This window comes from Lycium ferocissimum, chromosome 7, assembly GCF_029784015.1.
Source record: "Lycium ferocissimum isolate CSIRO_LF1 chromosome 7, AGI_CSIRO_Lferr_CH_V1, whole genome shotgun sequence".
NCBI lineage: Eukaryota > Viridiplantae > Streptophyta > Magnoliopsida > Solanales > Solanaceae > Lycium > Lycium ferocissimum.
The window spans coordinates 3,607,734-3,632,652 of record NC_081348.1 but is presented as its reverse complement, the minus strand read 5'-3'; the positions used below and the strand labels follow the sequence as shown (position 1 = coordinate 3,632,652).

The window sequence follows — 24,919 nt, the reverse complement described above, 5'->3', positions numbered from 1 at the left end:
AAACAGAACCACTTACATTAGGGTTTAAGAACAATGCAAAAAGAGAAAATTTACCCAAAGGACGGAAATCAGAAGGGAAATTTTTATAAAACTACATAAAGACAGATTCTTCTTTGATTAAGTAATAAATTTTTGTTGAAAGTTTGGGCCAAAAAACACTTTTTTACAAGAATTATACCAAAAGGTAGAAAACCTACAAAAAGAAAAGGTTTTCTACAAACAACACCCAATCCTCTATTCAAAAAAAAATCTCATGGGTGCACCAAAAAGAAACAAGGGATAAGAGGTTATTCCTCAACTGTCCAAAATCACCCCTACACCTTCAAAAGCCCTCCTATTTCTTCTCTCAAAACGACCCACATAAGCGCAAGTGGAGCAACCTTCCACATCCTACCTATCCATCTTCCACAAATTATATACAGTCAGACCTATCTATAATAGCCACGTTCGTTCTGACAATCATTTAACATTTATAGCAATTGGTTGTTATACACCTATAACATCATTTGATGTTTAAATATTATTTGGTTATTACAAGCAAAAATTATCCAAAAGATCATTTATTTTATTACTTAATGTTATAAAAAGATTAAAGAAAATTAAATTTAAAATTTCAAAAGATGAATATTTCACTAATTAAAATTCGAAAAAAGCTAAATTATAATATATGTTAGCACTTTGTCACCACTTTATACAAGATTATCAAGGGAATGAAATATTTTAATGATGGAAGTGTGTGTTCACAAACTATTTTTTAAAATAAGTGGTGTATAAAACATTCAAAGTATTTGGTCAAAATTCCTAGACTTATTATTGGTAATCTTAGAGATTTTATTTCTATAAAGATGATTGTTATATTACCAATATTACCAAAAAAAGAAGATAGTTGTTATAGAGGGGTAATTTGGCAAAGAGTGCATTGTTATAAAAATGGATGTTGTTGTTAAACGTAAAAAGTTGTTATAGAGGGGTAAAATATGATACAAAAAATTGGTTCCGGTAAAAACTTGGCTCTTTTCTTTTGTTATATAAGGTGGTTGTTATAGAGAGATCTGACCATATACACATACAAAGAGGAGCAAAAATTCTGAAAACAATCTCTCTTTAAAAAAAATATAAAGATGGATTTTTTTTTTTTTGTTTATCTCTGTTAAATAAAGCTCTTAAAGATAAAAAAAAATGTTTCTTTTTTAACACCAAAAACAAGGAAAAACAACTAACACTTATGTAAATAAAGAAGTCAGATATTATAATATATTTTAATCATGAAACAGATATCTCGATGTCAAAAGTTTTTAGTTATTTGGTAATTTTCTTTTCTTTTTCCTTTTTTCTTACCAGTTTAAGTGCAGAAAAGAACTTTCTGACTACTTACGACTTCCATATTTCATCTTGGTAAACAATCAGCAATCACCCCTTTCTAATTTTAACTAGAAAAGCTTCGCAAAGGACTATGACTAGGGATTTGTTTACACAGAAAAATATGGAGAGAATCATCATTTAAAGGCTGGATTGTTGCTTCCCTTACTTTTTGCCCAAGTCTCTTTTGTAGAGAGGGAAATCTTTTGTTTCAGGAAATATCAATGCAACAACAACATGCCCAGTGTAATCCCACAAGTGGGGTCTGGAGGGGGTAGAGTGTACGCAGAACTTACCCCTACCTTGGTAGGTAGAGAGGTTGTTTCCAATAGACCCTTGGCTCAAGTACAGCAGAATTACGTCAATACGAAAACATAAGCAGCAACATCGTCAGGATAGTAAGAAAACTAAAGTAGAAGCATCAACAAGTAGTAATAGCAAACTAAGAATAAAAATACGAGAATACTAAAATAAAAATGATGGAAATAATACTGATCCTACAGGAAAGAAAAATAATACTAATCCTACTACTAGCCTTCTACCCTAATCCTCGATCTCCACACCCTCCTATCTAGGGAAATATCAATGCAACATCGATCTTATTTACTCACTATACGATTATCAGAAAATAAAAGTGCACAACGAAAATATACCTTCAACTTGCTGAAGCTGGTGGGAGTTTTTCTGAAAGTAGTCGTTTGGGTCAGATTTTACCCTCACAAAGCTACCCACAATTTTATCTTCGAAACTTTCAGGTGTCTTTAGAAGATCCTGAACTAAGCTCCTCTTCAAGTACACAAGCTTAATGTTTTCAGCAATTACGGCGGCAAAACAGCTTTTAGGAACAACGGGAACCTTTTTCTTTGCACTCCCTGTACTTTTTCTTCCCTTAGATGCTATTAAAATATCCTCCTCTTCCGAACTGTTAGAAGGTTCATCCTCTGATTCATCATTGTTCTCACTGAAGTGCACTTCCAACAAATGGGAGATTCTCTTCCGCAGTATAGATTTCTTTCCAAAAAGGGAATGAAGTCGCGCATCACACGTAACCCAGTTTTTCTTTTGTGGATCACGAAGATTATTCGAATTTACATATTCATTGACAACTGCAGTCACCTCTTGTTGAGAGTATGTGCTGCTTGTATCTTTACCAATTGACTGAAGGAATTCAACCAATGGCCTGGATCCCCATCCGACAAACTCTAGTTTCTTGGTTCTGACATTTCTCTTTCTTTTCAAAGGAAAGGACTGATCCTTGACTTCTTCCACCCAATCCATGCTGTCAGGATAATATGCCAACACAAGCTTTTACACTTCAGAAAACAAACTCATATCATTTAATAATCTGGACAAGCGCAGAACTGTTTCATTACAAATTAAAGCTAAAACAAATCCCGAAAATGGTATTTGAAGGCAGACGTAATGCTCAGTTTGCTTGGAAGATCATAGAAAAGAGTGGTATAACGAAACCAAATTCAAACTAAATTTACGCTACATCTGATTTTGGTTAAGTCGACTTTGGAGCATCTTTTTACTCAATCTAAACACAACTTTACCTACACATATATCAAATTTGACCAGTACATTGATTAGGCAAGTCTTATATGTATTCAGGATCTGAACCTCAGCCTAGGGGACTGAAACCAGAGATTTTCTCATCTAGTCCAGGCCAAATTAATGATTTTATTTCTGCACGAGCTTGATTCTTATTTCCCATTATTATGATGAAAAGTAGATTATCAAGTATCTAATAAGAGCATCATGAAAGTAGCCATCAGACTTTTCCTTCTTTTTTGTTTACAAGTAAGGTCAAAAGTAGCTATGAGGCTTAATGAGGAAACCCTAAAAGGAGGTAGATTATACTTTTTTTCTACCTCTTATCTCAAAAGTGTCTTGAGCGCTGGACTCTTTCCCATTATTGATTAACAATATCACCACCAAATATATGTATTTGTCTTCTTAGCATTTATACGGATTTCTATTCAAGTATCTTTCAAAAGATAGAAATTTGTTTCTATCCAACACATTTGCATTTTATACGAGGCCTTTACCTAAGACAGAATAACTTGTATTTGGTATTTCTCTTACTGCAATTTGTCCGTTCAAATGTCTTCTGATTTTTTGACACTGTTGCATATTATTTCTTCAGTTTACTGGGATAGTCTTGTTTACTCAGATTTGTCGGGGCATTGTCGGATAAGTTCTAAAAGGAGATCTCCTAAAAGTAAATGACAAGGAAAAATATGTTGCATTTTTATCTGTAGGTGGTCTTTTCCTGTTATACATTCCCAAGGAACTTCATGATTCAAGATTATTACAACTCGATGGTATACAAAAATAATATGTTTGACCACTATGACCCTAGTAAAATAAACGCCTTCCAAACATAGGCAGAGATAGAGGAGTTACTTGCAGCTAAGACAAATGACAAACTATCATGAACAAAAACCATAAATGTAATTTGTACAAAATATGCAAGCTGCAAGGACTAATTGCAATTAACCCAAAATATCTAGGTGCATCACAGTGGCTCCTGCAAAAAGTCACACAATCGAAGACCAGAACAAGCTGTCACTCGACTCTGATTTCAGAATATGTGAGAGTGTAACAAGCATACAAGATTTACAAAGGTAAGATCAACCATAATTCTACACCTTAACCTTAGATAAAACAAGAAAAAAGAATCTGAAAGCTGTTTCAAATATTAATCTACAAAAGCAACAAGATCTTCCAGATTAGTAGATAAATAAAGATTTTCATATCTCTACCTCACAAAAAGAAACACAAGAGAATAATGTGATTGGTTCACCTTCAGGCAAATATTACTTCCCTGAGTGAAATCTTAACCACATCAGGGTCAAGGACTAATGCATGGTTGCTTTAGATTGTGGAGTAGACGCTCTTCATCTTTCTCTCGCTCTCTTTGTCAAAGACTAAAACCACACAGCCACCTGTTTAAGATCGATGTCATTGAATAAAATTTGCAAATATAGGTGGATATGTGATGTTTTCTCTAGAACTATTTAATAACTCGATGTTAACGCCAAAATAAAAATGAAAAAAGCATTTATAGATTCCACACAAGCTTAATTACAAAAGGCTAGTCATTTCACCAAATTTCATATAGGATAGACATGTCACTTATAAATTCACCTCTTCTTATAGCTAAATCTTAAGATCATTTAAGAGGTCTATAATGAATTAATAAATGGATCGTCAAACATTTTTCATTAGTGATTGGAGGAGAATAGGGAAGAGAAATATCAGCAATTGACTTAAGTGCACATAATTCATTGATAAAGTAGCAGCAAGTGAAATCAGTTGACTAGATCAGAAATGAATCCATAATAAGTCTTGTGCTAACAGTAGAAGCCAGCATGGAAAGTCTTCTACTTTTTTTCGTTTTGATAAGTAAAAGTTTTATTAATCTGGTACCAAGATGGTACAGGACCAAGTACAAGACAAAGCTATCACATCTCCACAATCATACTACATTTCACCTTCCCCCCCCCCCCCCCACCCCAACTAAAAGATCCAAAAAGTCCAAATATTGGTCCATCCTATCTAGATTACTGCTATAACACCAAAAAAACAAGTTTTTGATACATTTGTTTTTTACTCTATCAATCTGCAATCTTTTCCCCTCAAAGCATGCCTTGGTCCTTTCCAGCCAAACAGTCCATAATATGCAAATGGGAATAGTCCTCCATATCTTTTTTTTTTTTTTTTTTTTTGATATCGGTAACTACTTGTATTCACAGTAAAATTCAGCTTCAACTGAAGCTGAATTGTAATCTTTACAGCAAAAGTATAAGGAGCACCCAACAAAAGCTTACACCTGTCCTATTAAATCTACCAGGTCTCCTATCTCCCCCCACAAATTTTGTTTACACCAAAAATAGAATAGATTTAGACAATTCATCCTAATTTTCTGGATAGAGCTACTAGTGCCCTCAAAAATTCTAGCGTTCCTTTCCTTCCATATTGTCCACCAAACACAAGCTGGATGATCTGCCACCAATCTTCTTCTCCACCTCTCTTCCCTACACTCTTCCAGCATCTGAGAAGCTCAACAGTAGTATTAGGCATAGTCCAATTGATACCAAGGATACAAAAGAACATGTTCCACAGATTTGTAGTTGTCTTGCAGTGTAAGAAAAGGTGCTTATTGGTTTCACCATCTTGGCCACATAAGAAACATCTTGAACAAATCTGAAAACCTCTTCTTTGTAGTTTCTCGTGGGTCAGGCATGCCCTCCTCGCAACCAACCAAACAAAACAAGAGACCTTGAAAGGGATTTTTACTTTCCAAATGAGCTTCCAGGGCCAAATCTCCATCAGGGTGGTACTATGGTTGAGGTTCCAGTAAACAGACTTAACAGAGAAAGTTCCTTTGTTGTTCAATTTCCATCTTAGTCTGTCAGGATAAGCTGAAGTTCCTCCAAAAGAGGCTAGGAGCTGGAGCATATTGATTAAGCTTTCAATTTCCCAATCATTGAGAGCTCTTCTGAAAATAAGATCCCATCCTTGAGGGCTCCAAACTTGACTGATTTGTGCTTGAGCTTGGAGGCTTATAGAGTATAAGTCAGGGAAAGTCGATTGAAGGTTGTTATGGCCAATCCACTGATCTGCCCAAAAAGTAGTTTTTCTGCCATCGCCAACTATGATATTTACATTAGCCCAAAATTCATTCCAGTGGAACCTAATAGATTTCCACACACTAGTACCATAAGGGCCATTAACTTCTTTAGTAATCCATAAATCTAGCATCCCATATTTCTGGGAAATGAATCTTTTCCATAAAGCATTGTCCTCTGAATTGAATCTCCATAGCCATTTCTGCAACAAACTTTTGTTGTGCAACCCCAAGTTCTTAATGCCCAGCCCACTCTCCCCCATATCTTTTTCACGCTTCTTTTTACTCTTTAAGCTTGCAAAATTTCCAACAGATTGTTGATCTTCTGTGGTATAACCAGAGACACACCCATAATGTTCAGAAACAATTCCCAGCATTGTCTTGAGAAATTGCAATGCAGGAACAAATGCTCAACTGTCTCCTGCTCCCTGTTCCAAAAAAAGCATCTGCTGCACATGGAACTGCCTCTCCGTTGCAGGTTATTTTGGGTTAAACAAGCATCCCTGGCTGCTTTCGTAGGTGCCTTGGTTTTCCAGATCATTTTCCAGGGCCAGTTAGGAATCCCCTGATTATTCTGCTGTAAAAACAGTTCATAGCAACTTTTGACTGAAAATAATTTATCCATGCTATTGATCCAAACTAGCCTGTCTGCTTTGTCTCGATCAATTATGCATGTGTTCAGTTGTTGCATCAGTTGACAGAAACTCTCCACTTCCCAGTCATTCAAGTTCCTCCTGAAAGTAATATGCCAACCTGAGTTTGGATAGAAATCTATAATGTGACCCTCTTTATTCAAAGCACATATAAACAAATCTGGAAATCTGCTCTTAAGATTTTCATCTCCACTCCAAGTATCTATCCAGAATTTAATTCTAGCACCATTGCCAACCTCCACTCTTGTATGTTGTAAGAACTCATCCCATTCTTCACTTATTTTCCTCTAGATTCCCCCACAATTTTTCAATTGTGAAGGATTTTGCTTCCACTTTTGAAACGGATTCCGCCCCAATCTCCTCCCTTCGCCGCCACAATTGTCATCCCAAAGGATAAACAAAACATTATAAACTAGGAAATAAGATAATATTGAAATTATTATTCAATACAAACAGTTCAATAAGCATCAAATAAAATGGGCAAAGGCATTCCACTTCTTGTCACAACAAGGATGTCCATAATTCATGGAAAGTAATAACATTGACTCGCTGACTACAACCTAATGACTGTTTATTGAGGAACACTTCTGTTAAATGAATTAAAGTTTTAATCGGTCCACTTAGAAGAAATAAATTTTAGAACCCAGCCAAGGTCAGAAGGAAGAACCTTTTTTGCTTTGATCAAGAGGTCGTAAGGAAGAAGACTTTTCTTTTAGGAAGAGAACAAAGTTTCAAGGACATGCTTATTTAAACAAATCATTTATGAATCTTGAAATTTTCTAATTAAATTATAGCGAACAATCATCATACATGTAATAACCTATTTAGTTTTGATAAAATGGATCTTGGGAACCCCAAAAGCTAGGCTCATGAGGGGAAGATCCGATGTGGGACTCTTAACAAGTTGAACGTGACAAAAATGACAAAAGATATTTCTTGAGAAAAAAATTGAATACATGAACGTAATTTCTTGTATCCATTTAATTTTTTTGGAAACTGTATCCATTTATTTGAATGGAAAACGGGAATAAACTCTAAAGTAAGTGGTATCAGGGGCGGATCCACGTGGAGAGGTATGGGCTCACGTGAACCCATGCACTCTCCCTAAATCATGTATAGCACTGGTATTTTCCTGGCAAATGTACTTATACTTCTATATGGACACCCATCCACAGGAGAACATTTTGGTTCAGCGGTGGCTGTGTGTACCTTTGCCTCCTATGTCTCGGGTTCGAATCTCTGCCGCATTTTTGAATTAAAAACCTTGTTTCTTTTTTTTATGTTTCTTTTTTACGCCTTTCATTCTTTCTTATTTGGTTCAATTTTTGACAAAAATCTAAACTGCTCGTCTTCTGTTTTTTTTTTTTTTTTTTGACAATAGCAACTTTTATATTGAGAAAAGGCACTAGGTTAGTGCCAGAACCATAGATGCAGAGAAATAGGACAGCAGATCCAACTATGAAATTCTATCAGTTACAAAGCACCTATCAGATCTAATAAGGATACTGCCTCCTCCACAAAACATTCTTTACTCCAAAAATGAAGAAGAAGAAAGCACTTCATCTTAAAATTCTGCATAGAGCTACTTTTTCCTTCAATAATTCTTAAATTTCTTTCTTTCCAAACTGTCCACCATATACAAGCAGGAACCAGTCTCCACCATTTCTTCTGTCTGACTACACCCCCTTTGCAGTTCCAGTTCCTTAGCAAGTCACTAGTGTTGGAAGGGATACACCATTTGAGGCCCACAATGTTAAGAAAAAGTTGCCACAGAAGATCAGTGTCAGGACAATGAAGAAATAGATGGCTATTGGATTCTGTTTCTAAACCACAAAAAGGACATCTAGAGCATAAGTGAAATCCCCTTCTCTTTAAATTCTCTTGAGTCAGGCAAGGCTCTCTTGCCACTAGCCAGGTGAAACACAACTTTTGTAGGAGCCTTAACTTTCGAAATATATCTCCATGGCCACAGTGCAACTTGTTCATCCAAATTACACAGAGTATGATAAGCAGACTTCACTGAAGCAGCATCATCTTTGCCAGGTTTCCGATAGAGCTTATCACAAGACTCTGTTAGTCCTTTGAATTCTTCCAGAGTCTTAAAAAATTCCACAACTCCTTTCTATTTCCAAGTCATTTAGGGCCCTTTTGAAAATAATATTCCACCCTTGAGGATCCCATGTTGTATCTAAACTTGCTTCAGGGAGGGAGGCAATGTTGTAAAGGTCAGGGGATAAATCTTTTCGAGTACCGTGACCTAACCAGTTATCAGTCCAGAACAAAGTTTTTCTACCGTTTCCCACTTTGATGTAGGAGTTGTCTGCAATATAACCCCAGTGTGACCTGAGAGACTTCCATACTCCAATCCCATAGGGAATATTGACACTCTTTGAGCACCACCTCTCATCTTGCTCATATTTGGCTCTGATTACCCTTCTCCATAAAGCATTTTCCTCCAGATTGTATCTCCATAACCACTTTGGCAATAAACTGATGTTTTGAGCACGCAAATTTTTAATGCCCAATCCCCCTTTCTCCTTGCTAGTAATTAAGGATTTCCATTTTACTAAGTGGATAGCTTGATTCTCTTTGTTGCCTTGCCAAATGAAGTTCTAAGCGCATCAATTTTTTCTTACCTTTCTAGGTAGAGGGAACAAGGACATCACATAAGTAGGTAAAGCGTCAAGAACACTGTTGACCAAAACAACTCTACCACGTAGTGATAGGTATTGACTTTTCCAGCTTACCAGTCTCTGCTCACACCTTTCTACCACCCCATTCCATAATTCCAGAGCATTATTTTTAGAACCCAAATACACAGTAGGTAGAGAGCCTACCACACATCCCAAAATGGCTGCCAAGGACTGAATATCTTCCACTTCTTTAACGGGATAAATCATACTTTTCCTCCAATTTACATGAAGCCCGGAGACTGCCTCAAACAAGACTAGAATCAGTCGAAGATATCTTAACTGTTCTGCCTTTGCCTCGCAAAAAAACAATGAGTCATCAGCATAAAGAAGATGTGTGATCTCCACATTTTCCCCTTCCCTGTTAGAAGCATTGAAACCTTTTAGCCAGCCATTGCAGCTTGCACACTTTAGCATTTGATTCAAACCTTCCATGGCAAAGAGGAACAAGAAAGGTGATAGAGGGTCACCTTGTCTCAAGCCTCTCTGAGAAGAGAAAAAGCCTTCAGGGGAGTCATTCACCAAAATAGAGAATCTGACTAACTTGATACAAAAAGCTATCCAGTTGATCCACTTCCTGCCAAAACCCATATCCTCAAGCATCTTCTTTTTTTTTTTCTTTTTTTTTTTTTTGATGACATGGGAACCTGCAGCCGCTACCCTTTGGGTGCACACAGGGGGAAGCTCCAGTTAACATGATCGTAGGCCTTCTCAATATCAATTTTGTGAAGAATACCAGGTTCTTGCCCTTTTAATCTAGCATCCACACATTCATTGGCAATCAAAGAAGCATCCATGATCTGCCTTTAGAGCCTGTTTGGATGGGCTTAAAAAAAGCAGCTTATAAGTTGTTTTCAGCTTATAAGCTGCTTTAGATAAGCTAAGCCAAACGGGCCCAATTATTTTTTTGGGCTTATTTTAAGCACAAAATGGCTTATAAGCTGGCCAGCCAAACACTCAAAAAAGCTGAAAACAGCTTATAAGCTGTTTTCAGTAACTTATAAGCTAAGCCAAACGGGCTCTTAATTAAATGCTCGTCTTCTGTTTCTTTTTCTTCTTTTCTGTTTTTCCCCTTTTATTTTTGGTTTACTTTAGCTCCTTAAGCTATCTTTAATTAAATTTCTGTCTTTCTTTTGTGTTCTCTTTCTTTTTTGTGTTTCTTTTTTGCCTATTGTTTTCTTTTTGGGTTCATCCTTGGAGTTTCAGAAACCCTAAAGAATCTAAGTTCTAAATCAGTTTTACTATTCTTCACTTGAATAGTAATTGTTTAGTTTTGCTATATCTTTAATTAAATTTCTGTTTTTCTTTTGTGTTCTCTTTCTTTTTTGTGTTTCTTTTTTGCCTATTGTTTTCTCTTTGGGTTCATCCTTGGAGTTTCAGAAACCCTAAAGAATCTAAATTCTAAATCAGTTTTACTATTCTTCACTTGAATAGTAACTGTTTAGTTTTTCTATATAGAACTAAAGTATTTATGAGTTTTAACTATAAATTGTAACTATTATTGATCATTTTCAAGTGGAAAACTATTGAAGAATAGTTGTAAACGGAATAATGTTTATTTGTGACAATAGTATTGATTGTAGTTTTTTTTTTTTTTTTTTGATTAAGCACCGGGTGTCCGAGTCTCTTTGAGCCCCGACTAATCCCGGTGCTGTGTGCCCCTCGGCAAGGAGTTTCCCGCAAGTGCACCACGGGTAATTCAGGGTTTCCCCAGTCCGATGACCCTCAGAAATTGTTTGCACCCAGCGCGTTTCGAACTTGAGACCTTGAAAGGGAGCACCCCAAGGCTCAAGTCAATTGCCACCAGGCCAATTAGTATTGATTGTAGTTATTCCTCAAGTAATTGTCATGGCATTAGAATCAGATTAAATGCAGACCCGAATTAGTCAGGCCTCAAAGTAGATATCGAACACCAAACACCAGATAAAAAACTAAAAAAGAAAAATCATAACAGTAGTAGTGTGCACCCATCCTCCTGAAATTTAGGATATGCCTCTAGGTGGTATTACTATGGAAACTTATACAGCTCAACAGTATGGTGCTTACAACATTCATACTATAAATGCATCAAAAAGTAAGAGGGATATTCAGTGCTCAAGAACAACTAAAACATTTCTTCAAAAAAAAATTCACAATCTTCCGGTGTCCTTTTCATTTTCTTCTCCAGTCCAGCTGTGCAGGAAAATCAATTTTGGCGAGGTAAAACTTTCCCCACCATTATACTCTTCTTTTAATTGATGTGTTGAATCAGTAACAGAAACCAACGAGTCATTTATAAGCAAATAAGCATTTAACATAGTGTTTGTGGGTTGAGAGGTTCTCTAAGGAGGGATGAGGAGAAGGCCAAGAAAGTGAGTAGGTTGCTCGCAGTTGATGGAGTTCGTTTGAGTTTCTGGCGGCTGACCCAAACGAAGAACTTAGGTGCTAAGGGTGCAGAACCAATGTTAGGACAGCCAAGGATATAGAATCTTATAACCTTGGTACCAATTAAATCAAATGCTGGATCTCATTAAACACACTATCTTTGCAGAATTTAATTCAATTCGTGAATCACGCAAAATTCCTAAGTGGATTACTTTCTCAAATTTGGAGCAATCAACTGAAGAAGTTCCTATAGAATGAAGCAAGTAAGAGAAACCTATTTCCTGAAAGAGCGGAAATAGAAAAGAAGATCTGTCTCTCGCACTGAAAACTACTTTATTTCCTTCACTTTCTTTTCCGTTCCTGATCAATCTAGTGTCCCCTGAAAGATAATCGCTAGAACTTCCGTTCATATCATAACCTAATAACAAATTTAACCTTTTTCCATAGCAAGAATCCAATGTTATTAAAAGCCATCATTTTGTAGCTTAAAGTGATGAAGCCATCTGAAACTAGGGATTAGCTTTGTGGACGAAGCCATGCGCTCCAGAGAAGTGTTTGCTTCCGACAATGAAGCACAAAGTGACGCCAACAAGAAGCGGTCAACTTTTTTGAATCTTAACTTAAGTGAGTTGCATTGATATTGACATAATTGTATAAGGGCATTTCACCCTATTCGAAATGGTAGCAAAGCGTGCTAAGTTCCTAGGTTTAAGAGTCACTGTCATCCACCAACAAAAATCAATTACGTTCTTAGTCCCAGAAAAATGAATCAGGCCTAGGCCTACCTGTGACAGGACATGTTCCAGACCAAAATTAAAGAATAAAATGTTATGAGACAATTCACACGATTCAACATACAATGCTCCATCTGAAGGAAGTAAATTGATAGGCTTCTCTGCTTTTTATCCCCACCCCCCCTTCGCGGAGTCAAACTAAAAATAATGTTATCAAAGGCGAAAGGCGCAACAAAGCTCTAAGGTCAGTTGGGACTTTAAGCGCAAATAAATCATGGGCTTTAATGATGAAAGGCGCAAATGGATGAAAAATGCAAATATGTATGGGTGATCTAAGACTAATAATTATAATCAGTTGGTTGAGCATGGGGCTTTCATAATGGAGGTCTCAGGTTCGAAACTCCCTGCCTACCTGGGTCGAGCTCGTCGCACGGGGCTTGCCTAGTGCAGGTTATCTCTCCTGTGTGGTTTGCGAGCTATTGAACAGGAGCTGGGTTTACCCGAAGGCGCACCCCGAAGGGTAGCTGCGGGTTCCCATGTCATTAAAAAAAAAAAAAAAAAAAAAAACATCAATAACAAATATATGGACAAGGAAACTGGAAAAAATTTGCGATAAATTGAAATACCAATTGTTTAGTGTCACTTCTTCAGGATTACGCTCATTGGCAAGAAAAAAGTATGTCTTAGCGCCTAGATAACGACATTGAAGTGCCCCCTAAGCGAGGTGAAATGCTCAACATGATTTGCGCCTCGCTTCAGGGCTTAAGCGCGCCTTTGACAACACTGCTAAATAATCAACGAACTCAGCCTGACTATACAATCTTGTTTATGCATATAAACATAACCTACATTAATGGTTCCAATAGAAACCTATGTTGCTAAATTGTCCCAAATTTCCAAACTCATTAGGTGATTCCTCTCGCACTCCGCAACAACAACTACTATTGCATACATAATCTGATAGTTTCACTTGCAAGGAATAAAATGTACAAAACCCATTAAACTACACATTCAACAAAGTCTTAGGATACATCCTAACTCATTCAGTAAAAATTACATGACATTCCAGGAAAAGCGCATACAAAGAAAAAGAGAAAACTTTAACAATAAAAGGGAAAGAAATTAATAAAAATTACACACGCAAAAAAGAACAAAGCCTAGTTAACCAAGTGATACCTGTGAAGCAGTGGCAGCAGCAAAAAGATTCTCTGATGAACCAAATTCAGCAACAGGAAGAACTAAAAGAGTAAAATGTAGATAGAATTAAACTGCATGTCTCAATGGGTATGGAAAATATAACAGTATTTTCAAGGAAACAGAAGGTAAAATTTATGTCAAGAAAATAAATTGAAATTAAAAATTATGAAAGGAAAAGTTCAAAAGGAAACTGGGTTAATGGGGTTTAACCTGAAGAGAGAAATTCAGCGGCAAGTTGAAGTAAAAGAGTGAGAATGTCACCGGAGAAGAAAAGGAATATGCTCTTGTTTTTTTCGCTCTGGGTTTTTGGTGAGCGTTATAATTTCTGTTGCTTTGTGTCAAGATTGCTGAACGGCCTTTTTGTGTTCGCTTGTTTGACTCGTTTTTCTCGTGACAAGTGTCGTTAGGCTGAAATTATATACATTAAGCTTATTTTTTATTTATTTATACTCTCTTTATTTATCTTTTGGTTTATAAGTGTAAAGATTATTATAGGTTATTAGTTTATAGTTTATACAGCCAATCCTGAAGAAATTGCCCGGTTTTCCCTTCAAATGGGTTAGTCTTTAATTTTTGTCTTTCAATATCGAACTTATGTCTATCGAGGTAAAGACTCGCGGCAGAGTTAACACGACAAATAATTTAACCCGTCTCATTTAACACGACAAATAATTTAACCCGTCTTATTTTGCCTTGGTGATGGATGTATTGACGCGATAATAGTTCTGATTGACGAGACTCTCGGCAGAGTTAACACTGAGCTGATGCTTTAGAGGCTAAAGGATTGAGCATGAACAAAACAGGATACTTGGAGTGTAAGTTTAGTAACGAAACACATGAAACTAGAATGGAAGTGAGGCTTGATACCCGGGCCATCCAAAAGAGAGGAAGTTTCAACTTTCTTGGGCCTATTATCCAAGGGAGTGGGCAGATTGACGTTATGTTCGTCGTAAGTTAATCGACGTAAGCTCAGAGAGTGAGATTATGTTTGAGACTATAAGAGGTTAATCATGTTAGTTCAAAGGTTACTAGAACTTGTAACCATGTTTAATAAGTATTAGAAGGTTTAGAGGTTAATCGAGTCGAAAAGATTATGTTTCGTTGAAATTCGTCAGGTTAGGGTGATGTACGGTCCAAAAGTATGGACCGTACTTGGGATTGACGGGCCATATTTTGGTGGAGATGCCATAGTATTTTAGCCTGAACTTTCTATATTTCGCCACCCTAATTACGTTGGAAAATACGATTGTATTTAGGAAATACGGTTCGTACATGTGGCCGTATTTCTAGGCGGTGCAATTTTTGGAATTTGTATTAATTCGATCCTCTCTCATTGTTATGCCATTTATCACCTGTTACAGATCCTAACCCTCATAATTCCTCTCCAAAGGTTCCCATAGCATCCGAGAGCAAAAACTAAGACAAATAACGTGAGAAATCATGTGGTGCTAGTAAGCTTCTAGTTATCTCGTTGTTGAGGTTGTTCCAATTAATATGGGAGGTTGTTCTAAGTGGTTTGAGGTAAGATTTTACTCCTTCTTCATGTATTTGAGCTTATAGAAGTGGTAACTACGTTGCTAGATAAGAATATATGAGAGATATACCGGAAATCGTATTTGTTGTTGTTGATGTCGAGTGGACTGTTTTGATGGTGGTTTTTAAGTTTATGTGTGGCCAAGAAATCATGAAGGGTGGTATGGATATGTTGTTATTGTTGTTATCCTTGTTGTTGAGCTTTGGGGTGGGAAAGAAATAGAGAAGATGATGCCTGAATCATAATAGAAACGCTTATCGCTCGATATACATTGTATACTAATACCCCCTGAGTATAACGAGCATTTTGTCGTTCTCATAGGTTGTAGTGTTATACGGGCCGAGTAAGTTGATGTGGACGAGCGTTTGACGAGAGGTATGTAATGGCTATTCCTTTCTTTCATTGTCATGACCATATAATCAGAACGAGTCGAATGAATGTATAAGAAAAGAGTATATCGTAAGAGATCTCATGTTCTATTGTCACCATCCTTCTCGTGTTTTAGTTATCCTTTGTCGGGAATCCATGTTCGGTTCAAATTGTTCTATCTTAATAGAAAGAGTAGAGAGTATACATATATACATATACAGTTATACAGTATTATTATTATGTATCGATAGGCCTGGCCTTACAGCTGTTGATATGCCCAGCTCATTAACTGGTGAGGTATGCCTGGCTTATAATGGCTGGTGAGATATACTTGGCCTGTGGCTGGTGAGAGATACATCGAACCATATATGTGGTCGGCTAGTTATATTACGTAAAAGATGAGTCAGAGCAAATAAGTATACCTTCAGAGTATCCTTGATTCTCAGTTGAATTAATATACAGTATCAGTTTCAGTTTCAGTTATTCAGTTGCCTTACATACTCGGTATATTATTTCGTACTGACGTACCTTTGCCGGGGGCGCTGCATTTCATGTCTGCAGGTCCTGACAAACAAACAAAGAGACCTTCCCAGTAGTCAGTGCCGAGTATCAGCGTGATTGGTAAGCTCCATCTCATTCAGAGTTACCAGGTCCAGATTTTGAAGTCATTTATGTATATACAGACATCATAGGTAGGCCGGGGCCCTATCCCGATCATAGTACAGTTTTGTTCTTTTAGAGGCTTGTAGATGTGTCTTATATTTTCAGTATATCAGCATGGTGGCCTTGTCGGCCCTTGTATATATATCTTGTTTTGGGTTTTCTGTTTGTAGACGTACATGGTGACCTTGTCGGCCTGTTTAGATATATCTATATATGTTGGGGTGATCCCATTTCAAGGAGATGATTGTCATTTACAGATTATTCAAAGTTCGGCCTTCTCGGCATGATATGTTATGATTAGTTTACAAATTTGTTACACCTCGAAAATTCGGGTTGTCGTACTGTGAGTAGACTAATGTAAGCAGACTAATGTAAGCATAAGGTGAACATGGAGCTCTTATGACCATAAGAAGGATATTTGGTAGCTTTAAAGTGTATGCGATAAGAATTTGGAGTTATATGAATTGGTGAGACTAAGTTCGTCAAAGGAAAGTGAAGTATAAGTTGTGTTTGGGAAAGGTTTTGTAATTATAGAGCTAACGATTATTTAGTAAGGTCTTGAGGATGAGTTATAAGGTTCCTTGGATTGTTAATGAAGTGTTAAACAAGTGTTAAGAAGGTTCCATAAGGATCGGAGATCAAACGAATCGATGAGAACAACTTCGAAAAAAATGGAGTTATACGATCACTTATACGGTCCGTATAACTTTATACGGTCCGTATAAGGGTCCGTATAACCTGTCCAGAGAAAGTCAGTTTCTGGTAGTATTATACGGTCACTTATACTGACCGTATAAAGTTATACGGACCGTATAAGTGTCCGTATAACACAATCGGGCCAGATTTTGCTCCACCTATAAATATGTGATCCAAGTTCTAATTTCTCATTTCCCTCATTCTCCACGCCATTCAAGAAATCTAGAATATTCCACACATCTTATTAACACAAATTCAAGAGAGATTAACGATCAAACACCAATAATCAAGGGAAATCAAGTGTGTGGGTGCTCATTACGGTTAATGGAAGCTAGAAATTCCTTTGGAATTGAAGTTGAGCTTTTCTCCAAGTGTATTATTTTCATCTAAAGACCATTCCTATGTGATCAAAGGTGAGTTTCACATTTAATTCATGTTACTAAGAATATTGAGTAGTTGAAAGACTTGAATTCTGGAAGAAAGTAGAGTATGAAGTTCAAATATGAAAATAGTGGCATTCTCGAACATTAACTTGACTTGAATTATAGTTCTTGACATGTTATGAGTACAATCTTGTGGTGAATAATACAAATGATGTTAAAGGAGCATTATATGAGAATGAATATGGTATTATATCATGGTTATGGTTATGGGTGACATTGGAAGGGCATTGTAAGAATTGAATAATGTTTAACTTGAAGAAGTTTATTGATTATGATGTCTTGGGTGTTGTTAATGATATTTGGGAGTTGTTGATTATATGGAGAAAGTTGTAGAAACAAAGGAAATCTTTGCCCAATTTCCGTTAGCTCTTAGTCGTTCTAGTTTAGACTTAAGTATGTATTCAATTACCTAATCCTAATACGAATCCTCTTGAAGGTAGAATCGTAAGCTTGGAAGGAGGGCGTTAATTGTAAAGAGATGTAAAGGTATGTAAGGCTAGCCCTTCTTTTCTAAGGCATGATTCCTATAACACGATTTCCTCTATCTTTCCATGGCTTCGTTACATTTCAAAAAAATTACAAGTCCATGATTACTAAGAGCTTCTCATGAGATAGAGCTAAGAGATGTGTTATGAATATGATAATGATCGATGAATCTATGTCCGAGAGATTTTAAAGCTCATGATACGATGCTATTATGATGTTCATGATTTTTACATGATTCCTTGATGTTATTCATTGTTGGTAGTCTCTCCTTATAATGCTAGTTCCTTCAAGGTAAGACATGACGATTATGATTATTCCATAATATAATCGGAGGTTACCGACCTTACGTCACTCCGATAGAGTTACAGCTTTTACTTGAGCTCTTATGCATGCTTCAGGTTAAGTATATGATGATGATTACACCGTGCCTAGATGGCCGGGCAGCACCGCTAAGGCGGGCGGCTTATAGATAATGATGATTACACCGTGCCTAGATGGTCAGGCAGCACTGCTATGGTGGGCGGCTTATGATAACACCATGTCTATATGGCACGAGGATCACCACTAGTGGGCGGCGTGAGATGATTACCCCGGACGCAGGAGGCAACGCGGGCTAATGATGTTATTGATTCAGACTGTTTATGTATGTATGTGTGATATGTTTTAAAGGTAAAAGTGAGCATGCATGATTCCGCCTCAAGAGGCAAGCAGTTACAGTTATCCTTTCTTCTTATGCTTTCTATACTTCCTTATTATGTTATCATATATGCCTTACATACTCAGTACATTGTTCGTACTGACGTCCTTTCTTTTATGGACGCTGTGTTCATGCCCACAGGTAGACAGGGAGACGGCCCGGACACCTAGGAGCCTTACCAGCAGTTGTACAGGAGCACTTCACTACTCCGGAGTTGTCGCTCATTGGCATATTCTTTTATGTACACATTTGGGGCATGGCGGGGTCCTGTCCCGTCCTTATGATCTCAGTATTCTAGTAGAGGCTCGTAGATACATATGTGTGGGTAGTAGGTGTTATGTGATCTTATCAGTGTATATTTTGTATATCATTTTTGTAGCCTTGTGGGCCTATTCGTATTTATATGTATAATTTGGGAGATGTTGGTGATCATTTCATAGTAAGTTTACTTTGAGAGATTAGTTTGTTTGAGATGAGTATGAAGGTTAGAATGATATGTGGTGCTCGGTAGTTGACTCCGGGTACCCGTCATGGCACCCTAGTCGGGTCGTGACAAAATTGGCCTTGTCGGCCCAGATGGTTAGTATGTATGTCCAGCGTTAATGAGGTACAGATGGTACGCTCGGGGTCAAGTAAGGCACCGGGTGCCAGTCACGCACTCCCATGTTTGGGGCTTGACAGGATGAAATGGAGGCTCGCATCTGGAGTCTTTGTGTGATAAGAAGGTGCAACCAAACTTAACGGCAAATTCTACAGAGTGTTCGTTGATAAGTTGGCTTTTTACCAACTTATATCTTTTTTAAGCTTAGATTTTTGTTATGTTTGATTGAGAAAATAGTGCATTTAGGTCGTTTACTTCTATTTTACAGGTTTTATGTGATTTAAAAGTGACCGGGAAGAAATCAAGTGAAAAAGAGGCAAAAAGGGGCCAAATTGAAGAAAATGAAAAAAGTGGCTAAAAATGCAAAAACTGGACAGAATTGAAAATCTAAAGTCGGGGACATATTTTGTCATTTTTGGACTTGGAAAAATTGGGCAACTATAAAATCAAGACTTGGTGAAATTATTTTTCATCTCTGGCCATTTTTACAAGACTTTTGAGAGCTAGGGTTCTTACACCACACTTGGGGATTGAAGATTTGAATACCTTGATGAGAATTTCTTTATCCTTTGCTCATTTCTTCAATCCTTTGCTTTGTATTGAATATTTAAGTGTGTAGTATTTCATTCCTTTACTTGAATCTTGTATACATGAAAAAGGTTTGGATTGAAACTCTTGTTATGCTTATGCATTTAATGATTTTTATTTCCAATGAAGTGGGTCTTTGTTTCTTTAATTAATCTTGTTCTTTAATGTTTCTTAAGGGATTAGCTAACCCTAGGACTCTCCCATTCACTTCGATTTGAGCTCGGAAGAGGAAAATTGAGATTCAGAAAGATTAATTAACAAGAATTTGGGGCTTTAAATCTCATCTAATAACTTGAGTTAGGAATAGGATAGTTAACTTGAGATTCAATTGGTTGTGCTTAATATCACACTCTAAGACTTGGAAAAGCTTAGAGTGAAATTCATTGATTTGGTTAGTAGACCTTCAATGAGATTTTAGAAATCATTATCTATTAATATAAACTCATTCATTGTTGTAAAATCATAAAATACATTGTATCGTTACTTGAGAGTAATTTCCCCTGTCTCCATGCTTGTGGCCATTGATCATTTTACTTGCTTTCTAGTTAGTTTTATCTTTGTTAGTCTTTAAATCAAAAAATCAAATATTTAAAATGTGTTTGACTTAGCTTAGTTGGTGATAAATTCTTAACTTTCTTAATCGCCTTTATATTGTTCTCTGTGGGATCGACCCTGACTCATAGTTGAGTAAATTATATTGCGATGATCGTGTACACTTTATCTTTGAGGAGTGGATTTGGACATTCACGACGACCGTGTACACTTTATTTTTGAGGAGTGAATTTGGACGTTATCAGTGGTTAAACCTACGAAGTTGTATGGGCGGAGTGTTGACCATTCAAAAACGCTCACATGCAGAAGATGAAAGTTGCGGAAACAAGGATGTTGAGATGGATGTGTGTGATTACTATGATTGATAGGATTACAAATGAAGATATCTGGGACAAGATATGAGTGACCTCGGTGGAGGACAAGATGCGGGAAGCGAGGCTGAGATGGTTCGGGCATGTGAAGAGGAGATGCATGAATGCCCTAGTGCAGAGGTGTCTATGCATGGTTTCAGGAGAGGTAGAGGTAGACGGGAAAAGTGTTGGGAGAGGTGATTAGACAGGAGATGGCGCAGCTTCAACTTATCAAGGACATGACCTCAGATATGATGTTATGGAGGACACGAATTAGGGCGGAAGGCTTGTAGGTAGTTGAGCATGGCTTCACTTATCCTTACATACTAGAAATCGTAGTATTATTCTTGTAGTTTCTTGTTCGATTTTGGTTACTATCTGTTGTATCTTGTATCTCGATTATAATATTATTTTGTTGTAGTTACTGTTTATTTTAGAATGCTTTGTCATGCTATCTTTAGTATTTTTTCGTGGCTTTTTCACTTCCGTTATTTTTTTCCATACTGCTATAAATGCTTCTTTTCATCCTATCCCATCCTTCTTTTCTTATTTGAAAGTCTTGTTCGGTAACAGAAATTTCAAGGTACTAGGTCTTATGCGATCAGCATATGTGATATGTGTTTCTTTTCATTGGCTCTATTTATTATTATGGAAAATCATATATCAAAATGTAAATATGAGATCTTATTTCGGTTTGATACGTCCACCTACGAGACACACCTTTGACTTTTTATCAAGGAAAGAGAGCGTGAATCAAGTATCTTATTGGATGCTCCAAACCACCATTTGTACTTCCAGCATTTGCTTCAAACAGGAACGAGAAACGCGATGATATAGGAACCACGGGGCGCCTACTAGTAAAGGAAAAATGAAAGTGCGACTTAGTATTTTTTTTAGAATAAGAAATTTATTTGGAACATTGAGAAAAAACACTAAGATGTATTATAAATTTCGTAAATTTTTATTTATTTTGAACTAAATTAAAAGGGTTTTTAAAGAAAAATATACATTGCAACACTACATTTTGCACTAACGTAGCTGCATTTTTCTATTCACACCCGTATATTAAAAAAAAAAAATTGAAATATTCTTTATACAGCCTTATACATTATTATATAATATTTATACATTTATATAAAAAATGTATTTACCTCGTATAAAAGAGTATAATATTATATACAAGTGTAAAACAATGGATAAAAGTGTTTACCACATCACTCGTTACAAAGACAAGCTTCTATGCGTTTTCAATTGTAATTTTTGTTCAAAATAGTCCAGATCTCCTGCCAAATGACTTCAAATTTTATAGTCAACCTTCTTAATTAGACTATTTTCAACAGTATAAACAACATTCACTCCAAGTTTCTCACATAATCAAATTTGAAATAAACTCACTTTTTAAGCTTGTTCAATAACGTTGGGTTACCTTACTAATATGATTTTTACCACCAAAATCTTACCAAATAGTATTCTAACCACGATTTAAGCTTCAAACGCAACAATAAATCAAGTGGACGAGGTACATGAGTGAAATGAAATACATGAATAAAGTATTTTGGGTGATGAAATGGATGAAGTGCCATGAGTGAAATGAAATGAATGACTTAATCAAAGTTCAGATAAGAATCTGAATTTTCAAAACATCAAGCCAATTTCCGAAGTTTGAGATTGTCAGTCAAATTTCAGATAGAAATATTTGAAGTTTGCGTGCAAAAGCAACATGCTTTTTTTGTTTAAATTTTACCTTTGACAAGCCTAATTCATACCCCTATATGTCTAAAGTTTGTAATTTCAAGCGCAAATTTTTTTCAACTTCAATCCCGTAAGTCTGAAATAGATTTTAAAGCGGCTAACTTACAAATTTTCTTATATCTTGCCTATAACTTAAATAGTGGTCCTTAAATCAACTATATATGTGCACTTGACTCTAGACAAAATACTAGGGCCCAATATTACTAATATATATAAGCAAGAATGAGGATTTTTTTGTAATCCTCACAGGTCGTTTTTGTAATTTCTTAGAGTTTCTTTTAGAAGTGACATGTGTTCATCTTTATGTTTTTGTCTCATTCCTCTTTTATGTGCCCCTAATTTAGTTTAATATTACTTTAATTGTCATCACATAGTTTGATAAATAAGAAATACTTTTGAGGTATCTTGTAAGACCCTAATTCAATCCCCCCCCCCCCCCCCCCATCCCCAGTCTTTTGTGCTGAATGCACTGATGTTTAGTCACTAATTTTCTGCAATGTAAATAAATATGTGTTACTTGCATTCACTTTATTATAAACTTTTGTCAACCAAAAATAACCTTAAAAAATATAATGATTCACGTAGCAGTACAACTATTCAAGAATAAAATAACTAATAATTCATATATTATTTGTGTAGTTTTTAAGTATATAAATTTTATTTTAATCATTCAAAAGTAATATAAGTCCACATAGTTAGTAATTCAAAATATTTAAGAAAAAAATTAGAATAATATACTAATACCTTCACATAAAATGAGAGGGAAGAAACACTTTTTTTCCTTAACAAAAAAAATGAGATCAAAAAACATTTCACACTATGCCATAATAAATCTACCGAGACATGGTAGACATTGTGCATATTCATTTCTGAATGATTCCAACTTCTGAGATGGATATCACTAACACACAAATTTACAAGTCTATTTATAGATCTTCTTCTTCAATCTTAAGCTAAAAAACTATATATAAATTCCACTTACAATATTGTTTGTGGCACTCCTCTAGAGATAGACATTAACATTATTACCAATAATTTGTTGAGTTCTTATATGATGAGATGACCTTGCTATTAAGCAATGACTTTAGGATAGCTAATAAATCAATGAATATAGTTTTGTGATGTTTATTATTTGAGCAATGACCGTCATATATGTTTTTTCTTCTTGGAATGTTTTCCAGAAAAAATGCACCGGCCTGTTTGATATTGAATTTCAACAATAAATATTGAAATATCCAGTGCGATAAAGCAAAATAAAAAGAAAAACATTTGCAAACAAATGATTAGCTTCGTCAACACACTGTTGCTTTGTAATGCATAATTTCATTTCCCATTAATTATAACATCACTTATTCACTATTGATAAATCATAGTTTCTTTATTCATTTGAGGCTGAAAATCGTGCCAGCATGTCTTGAACACTCAAATATCTTTTTTGTAATAGTTGGTTAGTGAACATTGATTTAATTAAAAAAAATGAGAGTGAAATTAATACAGCATATGATAAAGTTCAATCTATATTATTAGACAATATATTCTCAAAACCATTCAATTAATAAAAAAAGAGCTCTTATATCTTGAATTTATTTGAAAATAAAAAGAAATTCTTCTTTAACTTTCAAATACTTTTATATTATAATTTAGTTTTTAGGAGTTCTCCGAAAATGTCGACCTACTACTTCAATTACTTAATATCACAAAGAGTGGGAAAACATAAAATAATTATAAATTTAATTTTACTATTAGTGCTGAGTCTGAGCTTAGCACGAGCCAAGTGACACTAAAATTTTCACTTTTTTTTGCCCGGATTGCCCTTAATTTGGGGCGATCTTTAATTTTTGCCCTTCAAATGGGTGGTCTTTAAGTTTTGCCCTTTGCCTAACACCGCGAGGTTGTGGGTTCGAACCCCAGCTCAGTAAAAAAAAAAAAAAATCACAAGCCAAAATTTCGCAAGGCAGAATTTTTGCCTGAAGGACAAAATTTAAAGACCACCATTTTGAGGGGTAAAAATTAAAGACCACCCCCAGTGCACGACAATCCTGCAAATTGCCCAAGTTTTCATATCCACTATAACCCAATCCTCTGTAACGGGTGGAGGGGGTCATTTGCACTTTTGTCCCTATTTTGTGTTAGGTCTTTAATTTTCGTCATTTAAATGGACTGGTCTTTAATTGTTTCTCTTCAAAAATAAATTTATATCTAGAGGAATATAAATTACGCATCATCATATTCGTAAGTTATGACAGCGTCATTAAAAGAACTTATGCCCTGCTAGACATAAGTTCGATTTTGAAGGACAAAATTAAAGAGATAATGGTCAAAAGCACACCTAAAATATCTCGTTTTTATGAGTTTCCTACATGAACTATCAAGTGTTTGCATTTCCTACCTGAACTATCACCAACTATTTATCAAAACACACCTGAACTATCAAGTAATTGGGTTTCCTACTTGAACTATTACCAACTATTTATCAAAATACACCTCGACTAGTGCTGAAAACTCACAAAAAATTGATATTTAGACCATTATCTCTCATTTTTCTTAAATATTTC

General features: G+C 35.9%; 1 protein-coding gene across 3 annotated transcripts in view; it reads right to left on the bottom strand.

Moving 5' to 3' along the window:
- The window catches only part of LOC132063126 (uncharacterized protein At5g08430), a 41,004-nt gene extending 26,995 nt beyond the window's left edge, over positions 1-14,009 (bottom strand). Inside the window, exons 1-3 of one of the 3 annotated variants that reach the window (XM_059455563.1) lie at positions 13,844-14,009; positions 4,169-4,310; positions 2,013-2,672 (exon numbers count right to left, since the gene is read on the bottom strand). In XM_059455563.1, the coding sequence (XP_059311546.1) occupies positions 2,013-2,637 (625 nt within the window). In that variant the 5' untranslated portion in view covers positions 2,638-2,672; positions 4,169-4,310; positions 13,844-14,009. The remainder of the gene's footprint in view (positions 1-2,012; positions 2,673-4,168; positions 4,311-13,843) is intronic. The other 2 variants (XM_059455562.1, XM_059455560.1) reach the window with 2 other exon arrangements.
- Between the last annotated feature and the right edge of the window lie 10,910 nt (positions 14,010-24,919).